Raw genomic sequence first — 16,064 nt, forward strand, 5'->3', positions numbered from 1 at the left:
TGAAGATCTGTGCTCCAGAACTTGCCACACCCCTAGCCAAGCTGTTCCAGTACAGCTACAACACTGCCATCTAGCCAGCAATGTGGAAAATTGCCCAGGTATGTCCTGTACACAAAAAGTAGGACTAGTGCAACCCGGCCAATTACCGCCCCAGCAGCCTACTCACAATCATCAGTAAAGTAATGGAAGCTGTCATTAACAGTGCCATCAAGCAGCACTTGCTTAGCAATAACCTGCTCAGTGACGCTCAGTTTGGGTTCCACCAGGGACATTCAGCTCCTGACATCTTTACAACCTTCATTCAAACATGGACAAAAGAGATGAACTCAAGAGGGGAGGTGAGAGTGACTGCCCTAGACATCAATGCAGTATCTGACCGAGTATGGCATCAAGGAGCCCTAGCAAAACTGTAGTCAATGGGAATCAAGGGGAAAACTCTCCGCTGGTTGGAGTCATACCTAGCGCAAAGAAAGATGGTTGGGATTGTTGGAAGTCAATCATCTGAGCTCCAGGACATCACTGCAGGAGTACCTCAGGGTGGTGCCCTGCACCCAACCATCTCCAGCTGCTTCAATCCTTCCTTCAATAAGGTCAGAAGTGGGGATGTTCGCTGATGATTGCACAATGTTCAGCACCATTCGCGACTCCTCAGATACTGAAGCAGTCAATGTAGAAATGCAGCAAGACCTGGATAATATCCAGGCTTGGGCTGATAAGTGGCAAGTAACATTCGCGCCACACAAGTGTCGGCAATGACCATCTACAAGAGAGAATCTAAAATCTCCCCTTGACATTCAATGGCATTACCATCGCTGAATCCTCCACTATCAACATCCTAGGGGCCACCACTGACCAGAAACTGAACTGGAGTAGTCATATAAATACCATGGCTACAAGAGCAGGTCAGAGGCTTGGAATCCAGCAGCAAGTAACTCATCTCCTGACTCCCCAAAGCCTGTCCACCATCTACAAGGCACAAGTCAGGAGTGTGATGGAATACTCTCCTCTTGCCTGGATGGGTGCAGCTCCAACAACACTCAAGAAGCTCGATACCATCCAGAAAAAAACAGCCCGCTTGATTGGCACCCCATCGACAAACATTCACTCCCTCCACCACCGACGCACAGTGGCAGCAGTGTGTACCATCTACAAGATGCACTGCAGCAACGCACCAGGGCTCCTTAGACAGCACCTTTCAAACCCACGTCCTCTACCTACTAGAAGGACAAGGGCAGCAAATGCAAGTACCCCTCCAAGTCATACACCATCCTGACTTGGAACTATATTGCTGTTCCTTCACTGTTGCTGGGTCAAAATCCTTGAACTCCTTTCCAAACTGCACTGTGGGTGCCTCACACGGACTGCAGCAGACCAAGAAGGCAGTTCACCACCTCCTTCTCAAGGGCAATAAATGCTGGCCTGGCTAACTATGCCCAAATGCCATGAATGATTAAAACAAAATAATTCGGGAAGGCATTGTAAACCTCGAGGGACTTCTTTGGGAACATGCAGAGGCAAAGTCAAGGCATTGGAGGGAGCACACAAACCTCCAAACGACTCATCTACCTGACCCTCATGTGACAGAGCCTGCAGATCACACATTGGACTTATCAGCCATCTCAGAAACCATTGAACCAGAGTGGAAGCAGGTCATCTTTGATCCCGAGGGACTACCCTGGAGGAGAGATTCATGATTTCATTTTTGAAATGGCTTGACTTTGTCCTTAAGATCATATCCCTTTGTTCTTGATTGCCCTGCAAGAAATAGCTTCTCTGTATTTACCCTGTCAAATCCTTTAACCTTTTAAGCATCTCAATAGGAGCACCCCTCAATTTCCTATACTCAAGGGACGCAAGTCAAGTTTATGAAACCTTTCCTGATAATTTAATCCTATAATCCCTGGTGTCATTCTGGCGAATCTGTGTTGCACTTCCTTCAAAACCAATATATTCTTCCTAAGGTGCAGTGCCCAAAACTGAACACTGGTGCAGATGGGTTATACAAGTGAAGATAACTTCCTCCCCTCTGTATTCCAGCCGCTTTGACATTAAGACCAATTAAGACCATTAAGTTTTACAAAGTGATTATCGACAATGCATCCGGCAGCTGACTTCATCAGACTGCGCCAATCTGCGCAGATGAGCAGATTAGCTCCTACTCTCTGCACATGCGCTACCTTCCGCATGCCCAGATTACATCAGAGTAACTTATGCAGAGAGCCGGGTTGGAGCAAGCAGGGAGAGCCAGGGATGGGGGAAGCGGCCACAGTGCAGCCTTGGTGGTGGCGTCGGGTGCGTTCTCCTCCTCCACCCCCCCCCCCCCCAAACCCAGGCCCGCTTCCCTCCCCTGGCGCGCCTGCTCGCTCCCTCCCTCCTGCCATTGTGTGCTGCCATATGTTTAGGTTGCCTTCGTGTGATTATTTGAGCAGCACCATCATTAGTCCTGGCAGCTGCAGACGTCGCACTCTGACGTTTTAGTGGCACAGGCTGCATTTGCTCATGTGGCAAGAATTATAGCTGGGGGAAAGGAAATTATGACGCGATTAGGCAAGATTTAGGATGTGTAGGATGGGGAAGGAAACTGCAGGGGATGGGCACAAACGAAATGTGGAGCTTATTCAAGGAGCAGCTAATGCGTGTCCTTGATAAGTATGTACCCGTCAGGCAGGGAGGAAGTTGTCGAGCGAGGGAGCCGTGGTTTACTCAAGAAGTTGAAGCGCTTGTCAAGAGGAAGAGGGCGGCTTATGTTAGGATGAGACGTGAAGGCTCAGTTAGGGCGCTTGAGAGTTACAAGCTAGCCAGGAAGGATCTAAAGGGAGGGCTAAGAAGAGCAAGGAGAGGACACGAGAAGTCATTGGCGGATAGGATCAAGGAAAACCCTAAGGCTTTCTATAGGTATATCAGGAATAAACGAATGATAAGAGTTAGAACAGGGCCAATCAAGGATAGTAGTGGGAAGTTGTGTGCGGAATCAGAGGAGATAGGGGAAGCGTTAAATGAATATTTTTCGTCAGTATTTACAGTAGAAAAAGAAAATGTTGCCGAGGAGATTACTGAGATACAGCCTACTAGGCTAGATGGGATTGAGATTCACAAGGAGGAGGTGTTAGCAATTTTGGAAAGAGTGAAAATAGATAAGTCCCCTGGGCCAGATGGGATTTATCCTAGGATTCTCTGGGAAGCCAGGGAGGAGATTGCAGAGCCGTTGTTGTTGATCTTTATGTCGTCATTGTCGACAGGAGTAGTGCCGGAAGACTGGAGGATAGCAAATGTTGTCCCCTTGTTCAAGAAGGGGAGTAGAGACAGCCCTGGTAATTACAGACCTGTGAGCCTTACTTTGGTTGTGGGTAAAATGTTGGAAAAGGTTATAAGAGACAGGATTTATAATCATCTTGAAAAGAATAAGTTCATTTGCGATAGTCAGCACGGTTTTGTGAAAGGTAGGTCGTGCCTCACAAACCTTATTGAGTTTTTCGAGAAGGTGACCAAACAGGTGGATGAGGGTAAAGCCGTGGATGTGGTGTATATGGATTTCAGTAAGGCGTTTGATAAGGTTCCCCACGGTAGGCTATTGCAGAAAATACGGAAGTATGGGGTTGAAGGTGATTTAGAGCTTTGGATCAGAAATTGGCTAGCTGAAAGAAGACAGAGGGTGATGGTTGATGGCAAATGTTCATCCTGGAGTTTAGTTACTAGTGGTGTACCGCAAGGTTCTGTTTTGGGGCCACTGCTGTTTGTCATTTTTATAAACGACCTGGATGAGGGTGTAGAAGGGTGGGTTAGTAAATTTGCGGATGACACGAAGGTCGGTGGAGTTGTGGATAGTGTCGAAGGGTGTTGTAGGGTACAGAGGGACATAGATAGGCTGCAGAGCTGGGCTGAGAGATGGCAAATGGAGTTTAATGCGGAGAAGTGTGAGGTGATTCACTTTGGAAGGAGTAACAGCAATGCAGAGTACTGGGCTAATGGGAAGATTCTTGGTAGTGTAGATGAGCAGAGAGATCTTGGTATCCAGGTACATAAATCCCTGAAAGTTGCTACCCAGGTTAATAGGGCTGTTAAGAAGGCATATGGTGTGTTAGCCTTTATTAGTAGGGGGATCGAGTTTCGGAGCCACGAGGTCATGATGCAGCTGTACAAAACTCTGGTGAGGCCGCACCTTGAGTATTGCGTGCAGTTCTGGTCACCGCATTATAGGAAGGATGTGGAAGCTTTGGAAAGGGTGCAGAGGAGATTTACTAGGATGTTGCCCGGTATGGAAGGAAGGTCTTACGAGGAAAGGCTGAGGGACTTGGGGTTGTTTTCGTTAGAGAGAAGGAGGAGGAGAGGTGACTTAATAGAGACATACAAGATAATCAGAGGGTTAGATAGGGTGGATAGTGAGAGTCTTTTTCCTCGGATGAGGATGGCAAACACGAGGGGACATAGCTTTAAGTTGAGGGGTGAAAGATATAGGACAGATGTCAGAGGTAGTTTCTTTATGCAGAGAGTAGTAGGGGCGTGGAACGCCCTGCCTGCAACAGTAGTAGACTCGCCAACTTTAAGGGCATTTAAGTGGTCATTGGATAGACATATGGATGTAAATGAAATAGTGTAGGTCAGATGATCGGCGCAACATCGAGGGCCGAAGGGCCTGTACTGCGCTGTAATATTCTAATTCTAATGTGCCACTGCAGCGCCACCTAGTGACAGTGTTGTCAGCAAACGCAGCCTAAGTTTTATGCTTGCCTGCTGGCTTTTAATGGTTTGTGTGCCTTCACTCCCAAATCTCTACTCATTGTGCAGTGGTTGAGACACAGACCACTGCAACTGAAGGAAGTGTATAAACATTTGTAGCAGAAGATACAAGACTAAAGCAAGACAGCAGCCTGCCAGGATTGGTTTTGGATTGCTCAATCAAGAAGCTAACAGAGCCACAAGGAGCCAAGTGGCCTCCTTTTGTGCCTATTGTCAGGTCTATGCAGATGCTGATTTTCAGCAGAGCCTTCTGATGGCTCAGCAAGATTATTCAGGAGTAACAAAGAATGAACAGGCTGGGTCTCCTTTCTCTTGAAGAGAAGGGGTGACTTAATGGAGGTATTTAAAATTATAAAAAATGTTTTGACACATAAAATGTTTGCATTTGTGGGGAAGAGCAAAACTAGGGGCCAATATAAGATAGTCACCAAGAAATCAAAGAGGGAATCTAGAAGAAACTTCTTTACCCAGATAGTGGTGAGAATGTGAAACTGGTTGTTGGTCGACAGGGAGTTGTTGAGAGAAATAGCACAGATACATTTAAAGGGTGGCTGGTTAAGCTATCAGGGAGAAGCGAAGAGAGCACATTTTGCTGATAATTAGAAGAATGGGAAGACGTTTGAGTGGGGGATAAACACCAGCACAGACTGGTTGGGACAAATTGCCCATGTGCACTCAATGTTCTATGTAACTGAGTCACACAGCCCTGAAAATCCACACATTTGATAACCTTATGTTCCACTTTGAGCATTAACCTGGTCTGCAATCATGGGGCTACAGTGCACTTCTGGGTAGAGGGGCAGCATTAAAACAAGAATTATTCCCTCCTGGTGGTGTCAGCTGTGGCTAAGTAGTAGAATTCCTGCTTCAAAGTCTAAATGTTGTGGCTTCAAATTCACGTCAAAGATTTCAGTACAAAATCTCGGCTGACACTTCAGTACAACACTGAGGGAGTGCTGCACCCTCTCAGGTGGCACAGAAGATTCCAAGTCACTACTTCAAAGAGTGAAGTTCTCCCTGGTACCGAGGCCAATATTAATCCATGAATGTTTCAGACTATGTGATCATTATCTCATAGCTGTTTGAGAAACCTTTCCAAGCACAAATAGGCTGTCACATTTCCCTACATTTCATCTGAGACTACACTTCAAAAATATACTTCAATGGCTGTTAAGTGCTTGGACGTCCTAAGGCAGTGAAATGCACTATATAAATACAAGTCTTTTTTTGCCCCCTTTTTATTGCTACGCTACTTTAGATTGCTGCCTACCCATAGCCCACCATTACACACAATTAAATCACACTCTCCCCATAAATGCTATTGCCACTCGGCCCAGAACGAAAAGTTACAGACTGCTCTCATTTTACCCGATACACTTCCAGAGACAACTGGTCTGTCACAATCTAGCACAACACTCCACATCCTCAGCAGCAGCGCCTTTATTGACAAAAACTGTACAGCCCACAAACAAATGCTTCAATTCACTTTTAGGACTGCACATTGAACTGACTGCTGAATGCTACTACCCCCAAAGCATTTGTGATCCTAATCACTAGACAGTCACCTCGTGCTACAAATGCAAGTGGACCCTACAGGAGTGAACTCGATTGAGATGTCCCATGATTACGTATGCTGCTGTCACTCACTGTCAAGACGCCCGTCTGAATGATGGCCACTTGGCCAAGCTCACGTATCTGTATGAAATGGGTCAAAGTCTACAGGTGGGGAGAGAGAGAAAATAGACAACACAACTTGAAACTGATCAGGAAATGGATGAGAATTTCTTTGATTTTTTTTTCTCCTCTCTGGAGAAAGCTTCTGGCCCCAACTGAACCCTTGTATGATTTTAATTCTCCCCCACCATATTTGCACATCACCCTGCAAGCAAAACTAATTATAATGTAAGAAATGCAGCAACTAATTTGCAAGGTTCCACAAAGAACAATGAAATAAGTGACCAGATCATCAGTTTTCATGAGTTTGGTTGAGGGATAAATACTGGCAAAAACACTGGCGAGAATTCCACTGGTCTTCTTTGAAAGTGCTGAGAGATCTTTCGTCTACTGGGTAGGCAGAAGGGAAGTGTTAATGGGAGGTTAGAAAAGTGTTCCGAAAGTGGTCAGAATGCAGGATTCCGTGAAACACTGTTGAAGCCGAGCTCATAATAGGTTTTAAAAAAGGAATGTTTCTTGAAAACAAAAAAGGAATATTAATAAAATGTTTGGAAAGTGAGGAATGTCACATTAGATGAAGTGACTAGTGGAAACTGTGCAGAGCGGGTTAACACAAAGGGCGTATTTGCCCAGCAAGATTCTATGGCCATCTGGCTCACTAAACCAGCTTTTCTTATAAAACTCTGCTCTTTGACAACCCCAGGATCATTTAGCATCTTGGATTCCATGATTAGTGGGACAACAGGTTTGTTATCGATGGCTGGATGGAAAGGGATTAATTCTCCTCGATCCATAGCTACCTCGTGAAACAGGGTCACTGTAGCAATCCACAGCACCACCACATGGCTAGAAACAAGTGTAGAACTGGTATTTTAACAAAACAAAACAAAATATTATCGAAGCTGGGAACCTAAAAGAACAGAAAATGTAGAAACAAGTCAGGTCCAGCATCTGTGGACAGAAGCAGTGTTAAAAGGAGGTATGATGAAAGAAGCTAGAATACAAGATGAAAATGAAAGACATCTGGATCTCAAGTCTTATTTTTCTAACTTCTATCATAACTCCTTTGGTCAATCTATCAATTAACCATCTTCTGTTCTACAGCGAACACGTGGCAGCTCATCTCTTTCTTGTCTGTGTCTTTTTTACTCCCTGCCCTTCTTCCTTGCTCAGTTAATACGTAATATTTTCAGTTGCAAATGAAACATTAATTTGGCTTCTCTCCACAGATCCTGCCATAGCCAGCATCTTTTTTGCTTTTGTTTTTACATTTTAAAAAAGTTGCATTCTGCCTTTAACATGCCTAATTGTTTCAACATAGTTCTCAGAGGGCTGGAAGAGAACAGATGAGAGTACCCTGGAATTGAAACTGGGGAACACCAGGAGACCGAGAGAGATGAGCAGTTTGGGGAACTGTGAAGTCGTCAAATTTCCTTCTAACCATTACAGTCAGAGATGAGGATGGAGATTGGGTTGGAAGGTTGAAAGAAGTGATGCGTGGTGCAGAAGGTTGTGGTTGTCCTTAACCTCCACAACCATCTTGAAAGAGTATATGGCAGTGTTGCAATTACAGTATCGGACGAGCAAATCTTGTCATGTGCTCAAACCCCATAAATCAGGCAAACACCACCGTGCATTTTAAAAGGGAAGGTGGATGAATGATTGAAGCAGAGGAAAATGGAAGGCTATGAGAAAGAGAATGGCACAGTGGGATTAGTATTGGATTGCCCTAGCCCCTTCCTGTGCTGTCAACTTCTATGGTTCAGGATCTACTCATCTTAAATGAGGCTCACAGATTACGCAGCCAAGTACAACATGCATTTATATAGCGCCTTTAACTAGTAAAAACATCCCAAGGCACTTCACATGGGCATTAACAAAATCTGGCACCAGTCACAGGTAACCAAAAGCTTGGCACAGTGTCTGAAAAGAAGAGAAAGAGAGAGGAGTGGTTTAGGGAGTGAATGCATGTGCTTGGGACCAAAATAGCTCAAAGCACAGACGCCACTGACGGACTGAAGAAAATCAGGGATGTGCTGGGAGGAACTCGGAGTTCTCAGAAGAATGTATGGCTGGAGATGGTTCAGAGAAATAGGGAAAGATAAGACCATTGAGGATTTAAAGACAACAATGTGAATTTTAAATCCAAGGCATTGCTGGGCCAATGTACATCAATGAGCATGGGGGTTCTGGCTGAACAGGATTTATTGCAAATTAGAATACAGGAAACAGTTTTGAATGTGTTCAAGTGCATGGAGGGTGGAAAATGGGAAGCCAGCCAGGAGAGCACTCTAAAATAAAAGCAAAATACTGCAGATGCTGGAAATCTGAAATAAAAACTTCTCTCTCCACAGATGCTGCCAGACCTTTAGATTAGAGATACAGCACTGAAACAGGCCCTTCGGCCCACCGAGTCTGTGCCGACCATCAACCACCCATTTATACTAATCCTACACTAATCCCATATTCCGACCAAACATCCCCACCTGTCCCTATATTTCCCTACCACCTACCTATACTAGTGACAATTTATAATGGTCAATTTACCTATCAACCTGCAAGTCTTTTGGCTTGTGGGAGGAAACCGGAGCACCCGGAGAAAACCCACGCAGACACAGGGAGAACTTGCAAAGTCCACACAGGGAGTACCCGGAATCAAACCCGGGTCCTTGGAGCTGTGAGGCTGCGGTGCTAACCACTGCGCCACTGTACCTGCTGAGTATTTCAGCACTTTTTGGTTTTATATTAGAGCACTCTAATAGTTGAGTCTGGAGGTAACAAAAGCATGGATTAGGGTTTCAGTAACAGAGTGGTTGAGGCAAGAACAAAACCGGCAATACTTCAGAGATGAAAGTAGGCAGTCTTTGAGATGGAAAGGAAATGCAGCCTGAAGCTCAGGGTGAAATAGGATACCGAGGTTGCGAACAGCAGAGTTCTAAGGCACGCATACAAAATGGAATCAGTAACTAGGGAACTGAGTTTGTGGCAAAACCTAAGGCAATAGCTTTGGTTTACCCAATATTTAACTTCAGAAAATTGCTCCTGGATGTCAGACAAACAGCATGACAAATCAGAGGAAGGGTCGAGATAGGATTCATGTACCCTTGCCCCATCTCACCAGAGCCTGCAGGAAGCCCAAAACACCCTCGCCAAGCCCCTTTACCCCTCAAGAAAGCCCTTTGACCCCTCCCAGCACACTCGAGTGCCCTTTGACCCCTCCCATCACACTCCACAGAAATCCCCTTGAACCCCCTCCTCCAGCACACTCCACAGAAAGCCCCTTGAACCCCCTCCTCCAGCACACTCCACAGAAAGCCCCTTTACACCCACCCCCAGCACACTCCACAGAAAGCCCCTTGAACCCCCCTCCCCAGCACACTCCACAGAAAGCCCCTTGAACCCCCCTCCCCAGCACACTCCACAGAAAGCCCCTTGAACCCCCCTCCCCAGCACACTCCACAGAAAGCCCCTTGAACCCCCCTCCCCAGCACACTCCACAGAAAGCCCCTTGAACCCCCCTCCCCAGCACACTCCACAGAAAGCCCCTTGAACCCCCCTCCCCAGCACACTCCACAGAAAGCCCCTTGAACCCCCCTCCCCAGCACACTCCACAGAAAGCCCCTTGAACCCCCCTCCCCAGCACACTCCACAGAAAGCCCCTTGAACCCCCCTCCCCAGCACACTCCACAGAAAGCCCCTTGAACCCCCCTCCCCAGCACACTCCACAGAAAGCCCCTTGAACCCCCCTCCCCAGCACACTCCACAGAAAGCCCCTTGAACCCCCCTCCCCAGCACACTCCACAGAAAGCCCCTTGAACCCCCCTCCCCAGCACACTCCACAGAAAGCCCCTTGAACCCCCCTCCCCAGCACACTCCACAGAAAGCCCCTTGAACCCCCCTCCCCAGCACACTCCACAGAAAGCCCCTTGAACCCCCCTCCCCAGCACACTCCACAGAAAGCCCCTTGAACCCCCCTCCCCAGCACACTCCACAGAAAGCCCCTTGAACCCCCCTCCCCAGCACACTCCACAGAAAGCCCCTTGAACCCCCCTCCCCAGCACACTCCACAGAAAGCCCCTTGAACCCCCCTCCCCAGCACACTCCACAGAAAGCCCCTTGAACCCCCCTCCCCAGCACACTCCACAGAAAGCCCCTTGAACCCCCCTCCCCAGCACACTCCACAGAAAGCCCCTTGAACCCCCCTCCCCAGCACACTCCACAGAAAGCCCCTTGAACCCCCCGCCCCAGCACACTCCACAGAAAGCCCCTTGAACCCCCCTCCCCAGCACACTCCACAGAAAGCCCCTTGAACCCCCCTCCCCAGCACACTCCACAGAAAGCCCCTTGAACCCCCCTCCCCAGCACACTCCACAGAAAGCCCCTTGAACCCCCCTCCCCAGCACACTCCACAGAAAGCCCCTTGAACCCCCCTCCCCAGCACACTCCACAGAAAGCCCCTTGAACCCCCCTCCCCAGCACACACCACAGAAAGCCCCTTGGACCCCACCCCCAGCACACTCCACAGAAAGCCCCTTGAACCCCCTCCCCAGCACACACCATAGAAAGCCCCTTTACACCCACCCCCAGCACACTCCACAGAAAACCCCTTGGACCCCACCCCCAGCACACTCCACAGAAAGCCCCTTGAACCCCCTCCCCAGCACACACCACAGAAAGCCCCTTTACACCCACCCCCAGCACACTCCACAGAAAGCCCCTTGGACCCCACCCCCAGCACACTCCACAGAAAGCCCCTTGGACCCCACCCCCAGCACACTCCACAGAAAGCCCCTTTACACCCCTCCCCAGCACACTCCACGTAAAGCCCCTTGACCCCCTCCCCACTCCACTCCCAACACACTCCACAAAAAACCCTGCCTCCCCAACATATGCCGCAAGTGTCTTACCTGCTCACAAGTTTCGGGAGTTGAATTCAGAATGTTGTTCAGCTCCGGAAACATCTTTAAAACGAAATCAAAATCAACTGGCTCACCTCAATCCCAGACCTACACCCGGGGTGGGCTCACCAGGCGTCACACGTGACCCCGGCCAATGTATCCAAAAGCCGTAATCGCGTCACCGCAGCGCGCGTCAAACGCAATCGCAGGTGCGTAACTGCGTGTTGACCTCAGAATGCTGCCCCGCCCACTCGGAACAGGATTCCACCTGAAAGAAGTCGAGACCCGAAATTCTTGGCAGAGTGATCAGAATATGGTTGGGTTTGCACCCGAGTGCTTCACTGAATGAAACCTTGCCAGCCCCTCATCTCCAATACAAATCTGCCTTTCCGCCATATGGCTGCTGAGGGTGAATGGTTTACTTTATCATCTGTTTCTCCCACCCAACACGTGGAAAAACTCAGCCTTCCCCTGCAATAGCCAACTGAGGACAAAGTTTGCCCTTGCCTTCTCCTCCTATCCCCACTAACAATGAACTGGGTCTTCTCCCACCACTGAAGATAAATAACCTTTCTCTTTCACTGATCAATTCTCCACCACCTCCAACAGCTGAAGCTTATAGCAGTCCCACCCACCCCAGTACATACACACCGACCCCCATCCAAAACAATTTCAGGCCTGTTCCTTACCTCTGTAATCAGTAATTCATACTCCACCCAATGAGAAGGGAATCACCACCACCCACCACCAACAATCCCCGTGATGGACAGAGAACCCTTAACTTTGCACTGCTGGTGGGTTTCCTTCAATTCATGTCTTTTGTAGACTGATTGATTGCAATATTTAGTCAACAACTGCATTATCACTGTGTTTTGCCACGACCAGCACGGACCTTGAACTGGACAGAGCTTGATCTTTTATAGTCTTTTTCTTTGGCCTCCTTGTCTCAAGAGACAATGGGTAAGCGCCTAGAGGTGTTCAGTGGTTTGTGGAGTCGCACCTGGAGTGGCTATAAAGGCCAATTCTAGAGTGACAGACTCTTCCACAGGTGCTGCAGATAAAATTGGTTGTCTAGCGACTCCTATATTCCTGTGTTTAGCACTTGAATTGGCATTGAAGCGTAATTCACTTGTGTTTGTGCATTTTGATGGACCAGTATAAGATTATTGTAACACACCGTACCCATCTTTTTGAAATTGAAACTTTTATTATTTAATGAATAAATATATACACAGAACTGACATTAGAATACATGCATGATGATGATATTTTGCTAATGGTAGAGAGACAAATGCCATCCTGCACATTAAGAGAACTTATGCTCTTCTTCCAATAATGTTTACGAGGGATTAAAAGGATAGATAGGGCTGTGGGTAAGGCTTTAAACTAGTAAAATTGGGGGGTGTGAGAGGAGAACAAATATGAAGATAAAATAACTAGTAAAATAACTAGCAGTTGAGACTGAACACTGAAGAGTGCCTGCAGAGTCTCATCGACAGGTTTGCGGCTGCCTGCAATGAATTTGGCCTAACCATCAGCCTCAAGAAAACGAACATCATGGGGCAGGACATCAGAAATGCTCCATCCATCAATATTGGCGACCACGCTCTGGAAGTGGTTCAAGAGTTCACCTACCTAGGCTCAACTATCACCAGTAACCTGTCTCTAGATGCAGAAATCAACACGAGCATGGGAAAGGCTTCCACTGCTATGTCCAGACTGGCCAAGAGAGTGTGGGAAAATGGCGCACTGACACGGAACACAAAAGTCCGAGTGTATCAGGCCTGTGTCCTCAGTACCTTGCTCCATGGCAGCGAGGCCTGGACAACGTATGCTAGCCAAGAGCGACGTCTCAATTCATTCCATCTTCGCTGCCTCCGGAGAATACTTGGCATCAGGTGGCAGGACCGTATCTCCAACACAGAAGTCCTCGAGGTGGCCAACATCCCCAGCTTGTACACACTACTGAGTCAGCGGCGCTTGAGATAGCTTGGCCATGTGAGCCGCTTGGAAGATGGCAGGATACCCAAAGACACATTGTACAGCGAGCTCGCCACTGGTATCAGACCCACTGGCCGTCCACGTCTCCGCTTTAAAGACGTCTGCAAACGCGACATGAAATCCTGTGACATTGATCACAAGTCGTGGGAGTCAGTTGCCAGCGTTCACCAGAGCTGGCGGGCAGCCATAAAGACAGGGCTAAAATGTGGCGAGTCGAAGAGACTTAGTAGTTGGCAGGAAAAAAGACAGAGGCGCAAGGGGAGAGCCAACTGTGCAACAGCCCCGACAAACAAATTTCTCTGCAGCACCTGTGGAAGAGTCTGTCACTCTAGAATTGGCCTTTATAGCCACTCCAGGCACTGCTTCACAAACCACTGACCACCTCCAGGCGCGTATCCATTGTCTCTCGAGATAAGGAGGCCCAAAAGAAAGAAAATAAAGTTGAGACTAAACGTCAGACCAAGCTAATGAATATGGGTAACATAAACGGTCCTGGAGCAAACACAGCTGTAGAACGTAAGTGTAAAATTACTTAAAAATAAAGTGAAGGAAACAAATTGTTTTTGCACCAATGTGCACAGTATCCAAATAATAATGGTGGAACTGGAAGCAATATTTTGTAGCGAGGAGCCAGATGTAGTAGGAATGACAGAAACATGAAGAACAGGACGGGCAGTCAAATATTGCAGGGTATACCGTATTTGGGCAGTATAGGGAAGGAAGACAGTGAGGGTGGGGGCAGTGGTGTAGCTCTTCTAGAGACAATATGGGTCAAAATCCTGGAACTCCCTTCCTAACAGCACTGTTGGTGTACTCACAGCGTTCAAAAAGGCAGCTCAAGGGCAATTAGGGATAGGCAATAAATACTGGCATAGCCAGTGACACTCACATTCCTTGAACGAATGAAAAAATATATTGGCAATAGCAAAAAGGAACATAGCTAACAGTAAGATACACCATGGATGAATAAAGAGACAAGGATAACATTGAAACTAAAGAAAAAGGCATACAATAAGTACATAGACAACAAAGGGGAGGATGATGAAATGGGAAAATGAAGAGGTTAAGAAAGAAGTTGGAAAAAAATTAGGAAAGCAAAGTAGAATGACGAACTTAAATTATCATGGAATATAAAAAGAAATAGCGAAGTACTCTATGGACACATGAATAACAAAGGAACAATTAGGATTGGGATAGGACTACTAAGAGATGCACAAGCTAAACTTACAGGTAATGACAGTGAATGGCAGAAATCTTAAATCATTACTTTGCTTCAGTATTTACCTGGGGAAAAAGACTTAAATTTATATAGCGCCTTTCACAACCACATGACATCCCAAAGCACTTTACAGCCAATGAAGTACTTTGGAAGTGTACTCACTGTCATAGGAGATGCAGCAGACAATTTGTACACAGCAAGGTCTCACAAACAGCAATGTGATAATGACCACATAATCTGTTTTTGTGATGTTGATTGAGGGATAAATATTGCCAAGACACTGGGGATAACTCCCCTAATCTTATTCAAAATAGTGACATGGAATCTTTTATATCCACCTGAGAGGGAAGACAGTATTGCACTGGAGTATCAGCCTAGATTTTTGTGCTCAAGTCCTGGAGTAGGACTTGAACACACATCATTCTGACTCAGAGGAAAGAGTGCGACCAACTGAGGCACGGTTGACTGGCAGGGAGATTATCAAGGTGACCTCAGAAGAAGAAATCTAAAAAGATATAAGCATATTTAAGATAGATAGGGGGATGGGGAGATCATTGATAAACTAATCAAACAGAGCGAGGATAAAAACCCCTGGTCCAGTTTGATTGTATCCACGCATATTAAAAGTTAGGGAAGAGATAACAGAGACACTTATATTTTATATATATAATAATTCATCCAAATAGTACCAGAGGACTGGCGGATAGCTGATATTATTCCTACATTTAAAAGGAAAGAACAAGTCCCGGGAACTATAGACCAATTAGTTAACATTGGTGATAGGAAGGAAAACACAATCTTTACTCAAAGATGTAATAGAAAAACATCTAGAAACCAAAAATATAATAAAGAGTAGTTAGCATGGATTTCAAAAGGGAAGGTCATGCTTGACCAACCTTGTTGAATTCTTTGAAGAAGTAACAGAAAGAGTAGTCAAGGGTAATGTAGTAGATGAAATATATTTGGATTTTCAAAAAGCCTTCGATAGATACCATGTAGTCGAGTCATGACTAAGGCCTGAGCCTGTGGAGTCACGGGACAGATAGAAAAATGGATCAAGCTAGCTACAAAACTGAAAACAGAGAGTAAAGATTAAGGGTAGTTACTGAGACTGGCAAAAGGTAGGAAAAGTGGTGTTCCACAGAAATTGCTGCTGTGACCACTGTTATTCACAATTTACTTTTCCTGATTTGGACTTAGAAGAACAATTTCTGAAATACACCAAATTGGGGTTATAGTTAATACAAAGGAAGAATGTGACAAAATACAAGAAGACATTAATAAACCTACAGAATTGGCATTTAATTGGCAAATAGATTTCAATATAGACAAGCGTGAGGTTGTGCATTTTGGGAGGAAGAATAACAAGCCACATATTTCTCGGATAATAAGAGTCTAAATGGGGTATAAGGTCAATGGGTACAGATACACATATCACTAAAAATAATAACAAAGGTTACTAAGGCCATAAAATGCAAACCAAGCATGAGGTTCATTTCTAGATGAACATAACTGAAAAGTAGGGAAGTCATGTT

General features: G+C 46.3%; 1 protein-coding gene across 4 annotated transcripts in view; it reads right to left on the bottom strand.

Annotated features, from left to right (window-relative positions):
- elp6 (elongator acetyltransferase complex subunit 6) overlaps positions 1-11,465 on the bottom strand; it is a 47,263-nt gene extending 35,798 nt beyond the window's left edge. For 3 of the 4 annotated variants that reach the window (XM_068031452.1, XM_068031451.1, XM_068031454.1), the window contains exon 1: positions 11,319-11,465. In XM_068031452.1, coding sequence (XP_067887553.1) covers positions 11,319-11,372 — 54 coding nt within the window. In that variant the 5' untranslated portion in view covers positions 11,373-11,465. The remainder of the gene's footprint in view (positions 1-11,318) is intronic. The other variant, XM_068031453.1, reaches the window with a different exon arrangement.
- Between the last annotated feature and the right edge of the window lie 4,599 nt (positions 11,466-16,064).

This window comes from Heterodontus francisci, chromosome 5, assembly GCF_036365525.1.
Source record: "Heterodontus francisci isolate sHetFra1 chromosome 5, sHetFra1.hap1, whole genome shotgun sequence".
Classification (NCBI taxonomy): Eukaryota; Metazoa; Chordata; class Chondrichthyes; order Heterodontiformes; family Heterodontidae; genus Heterodontus; species Heterodontus francisci.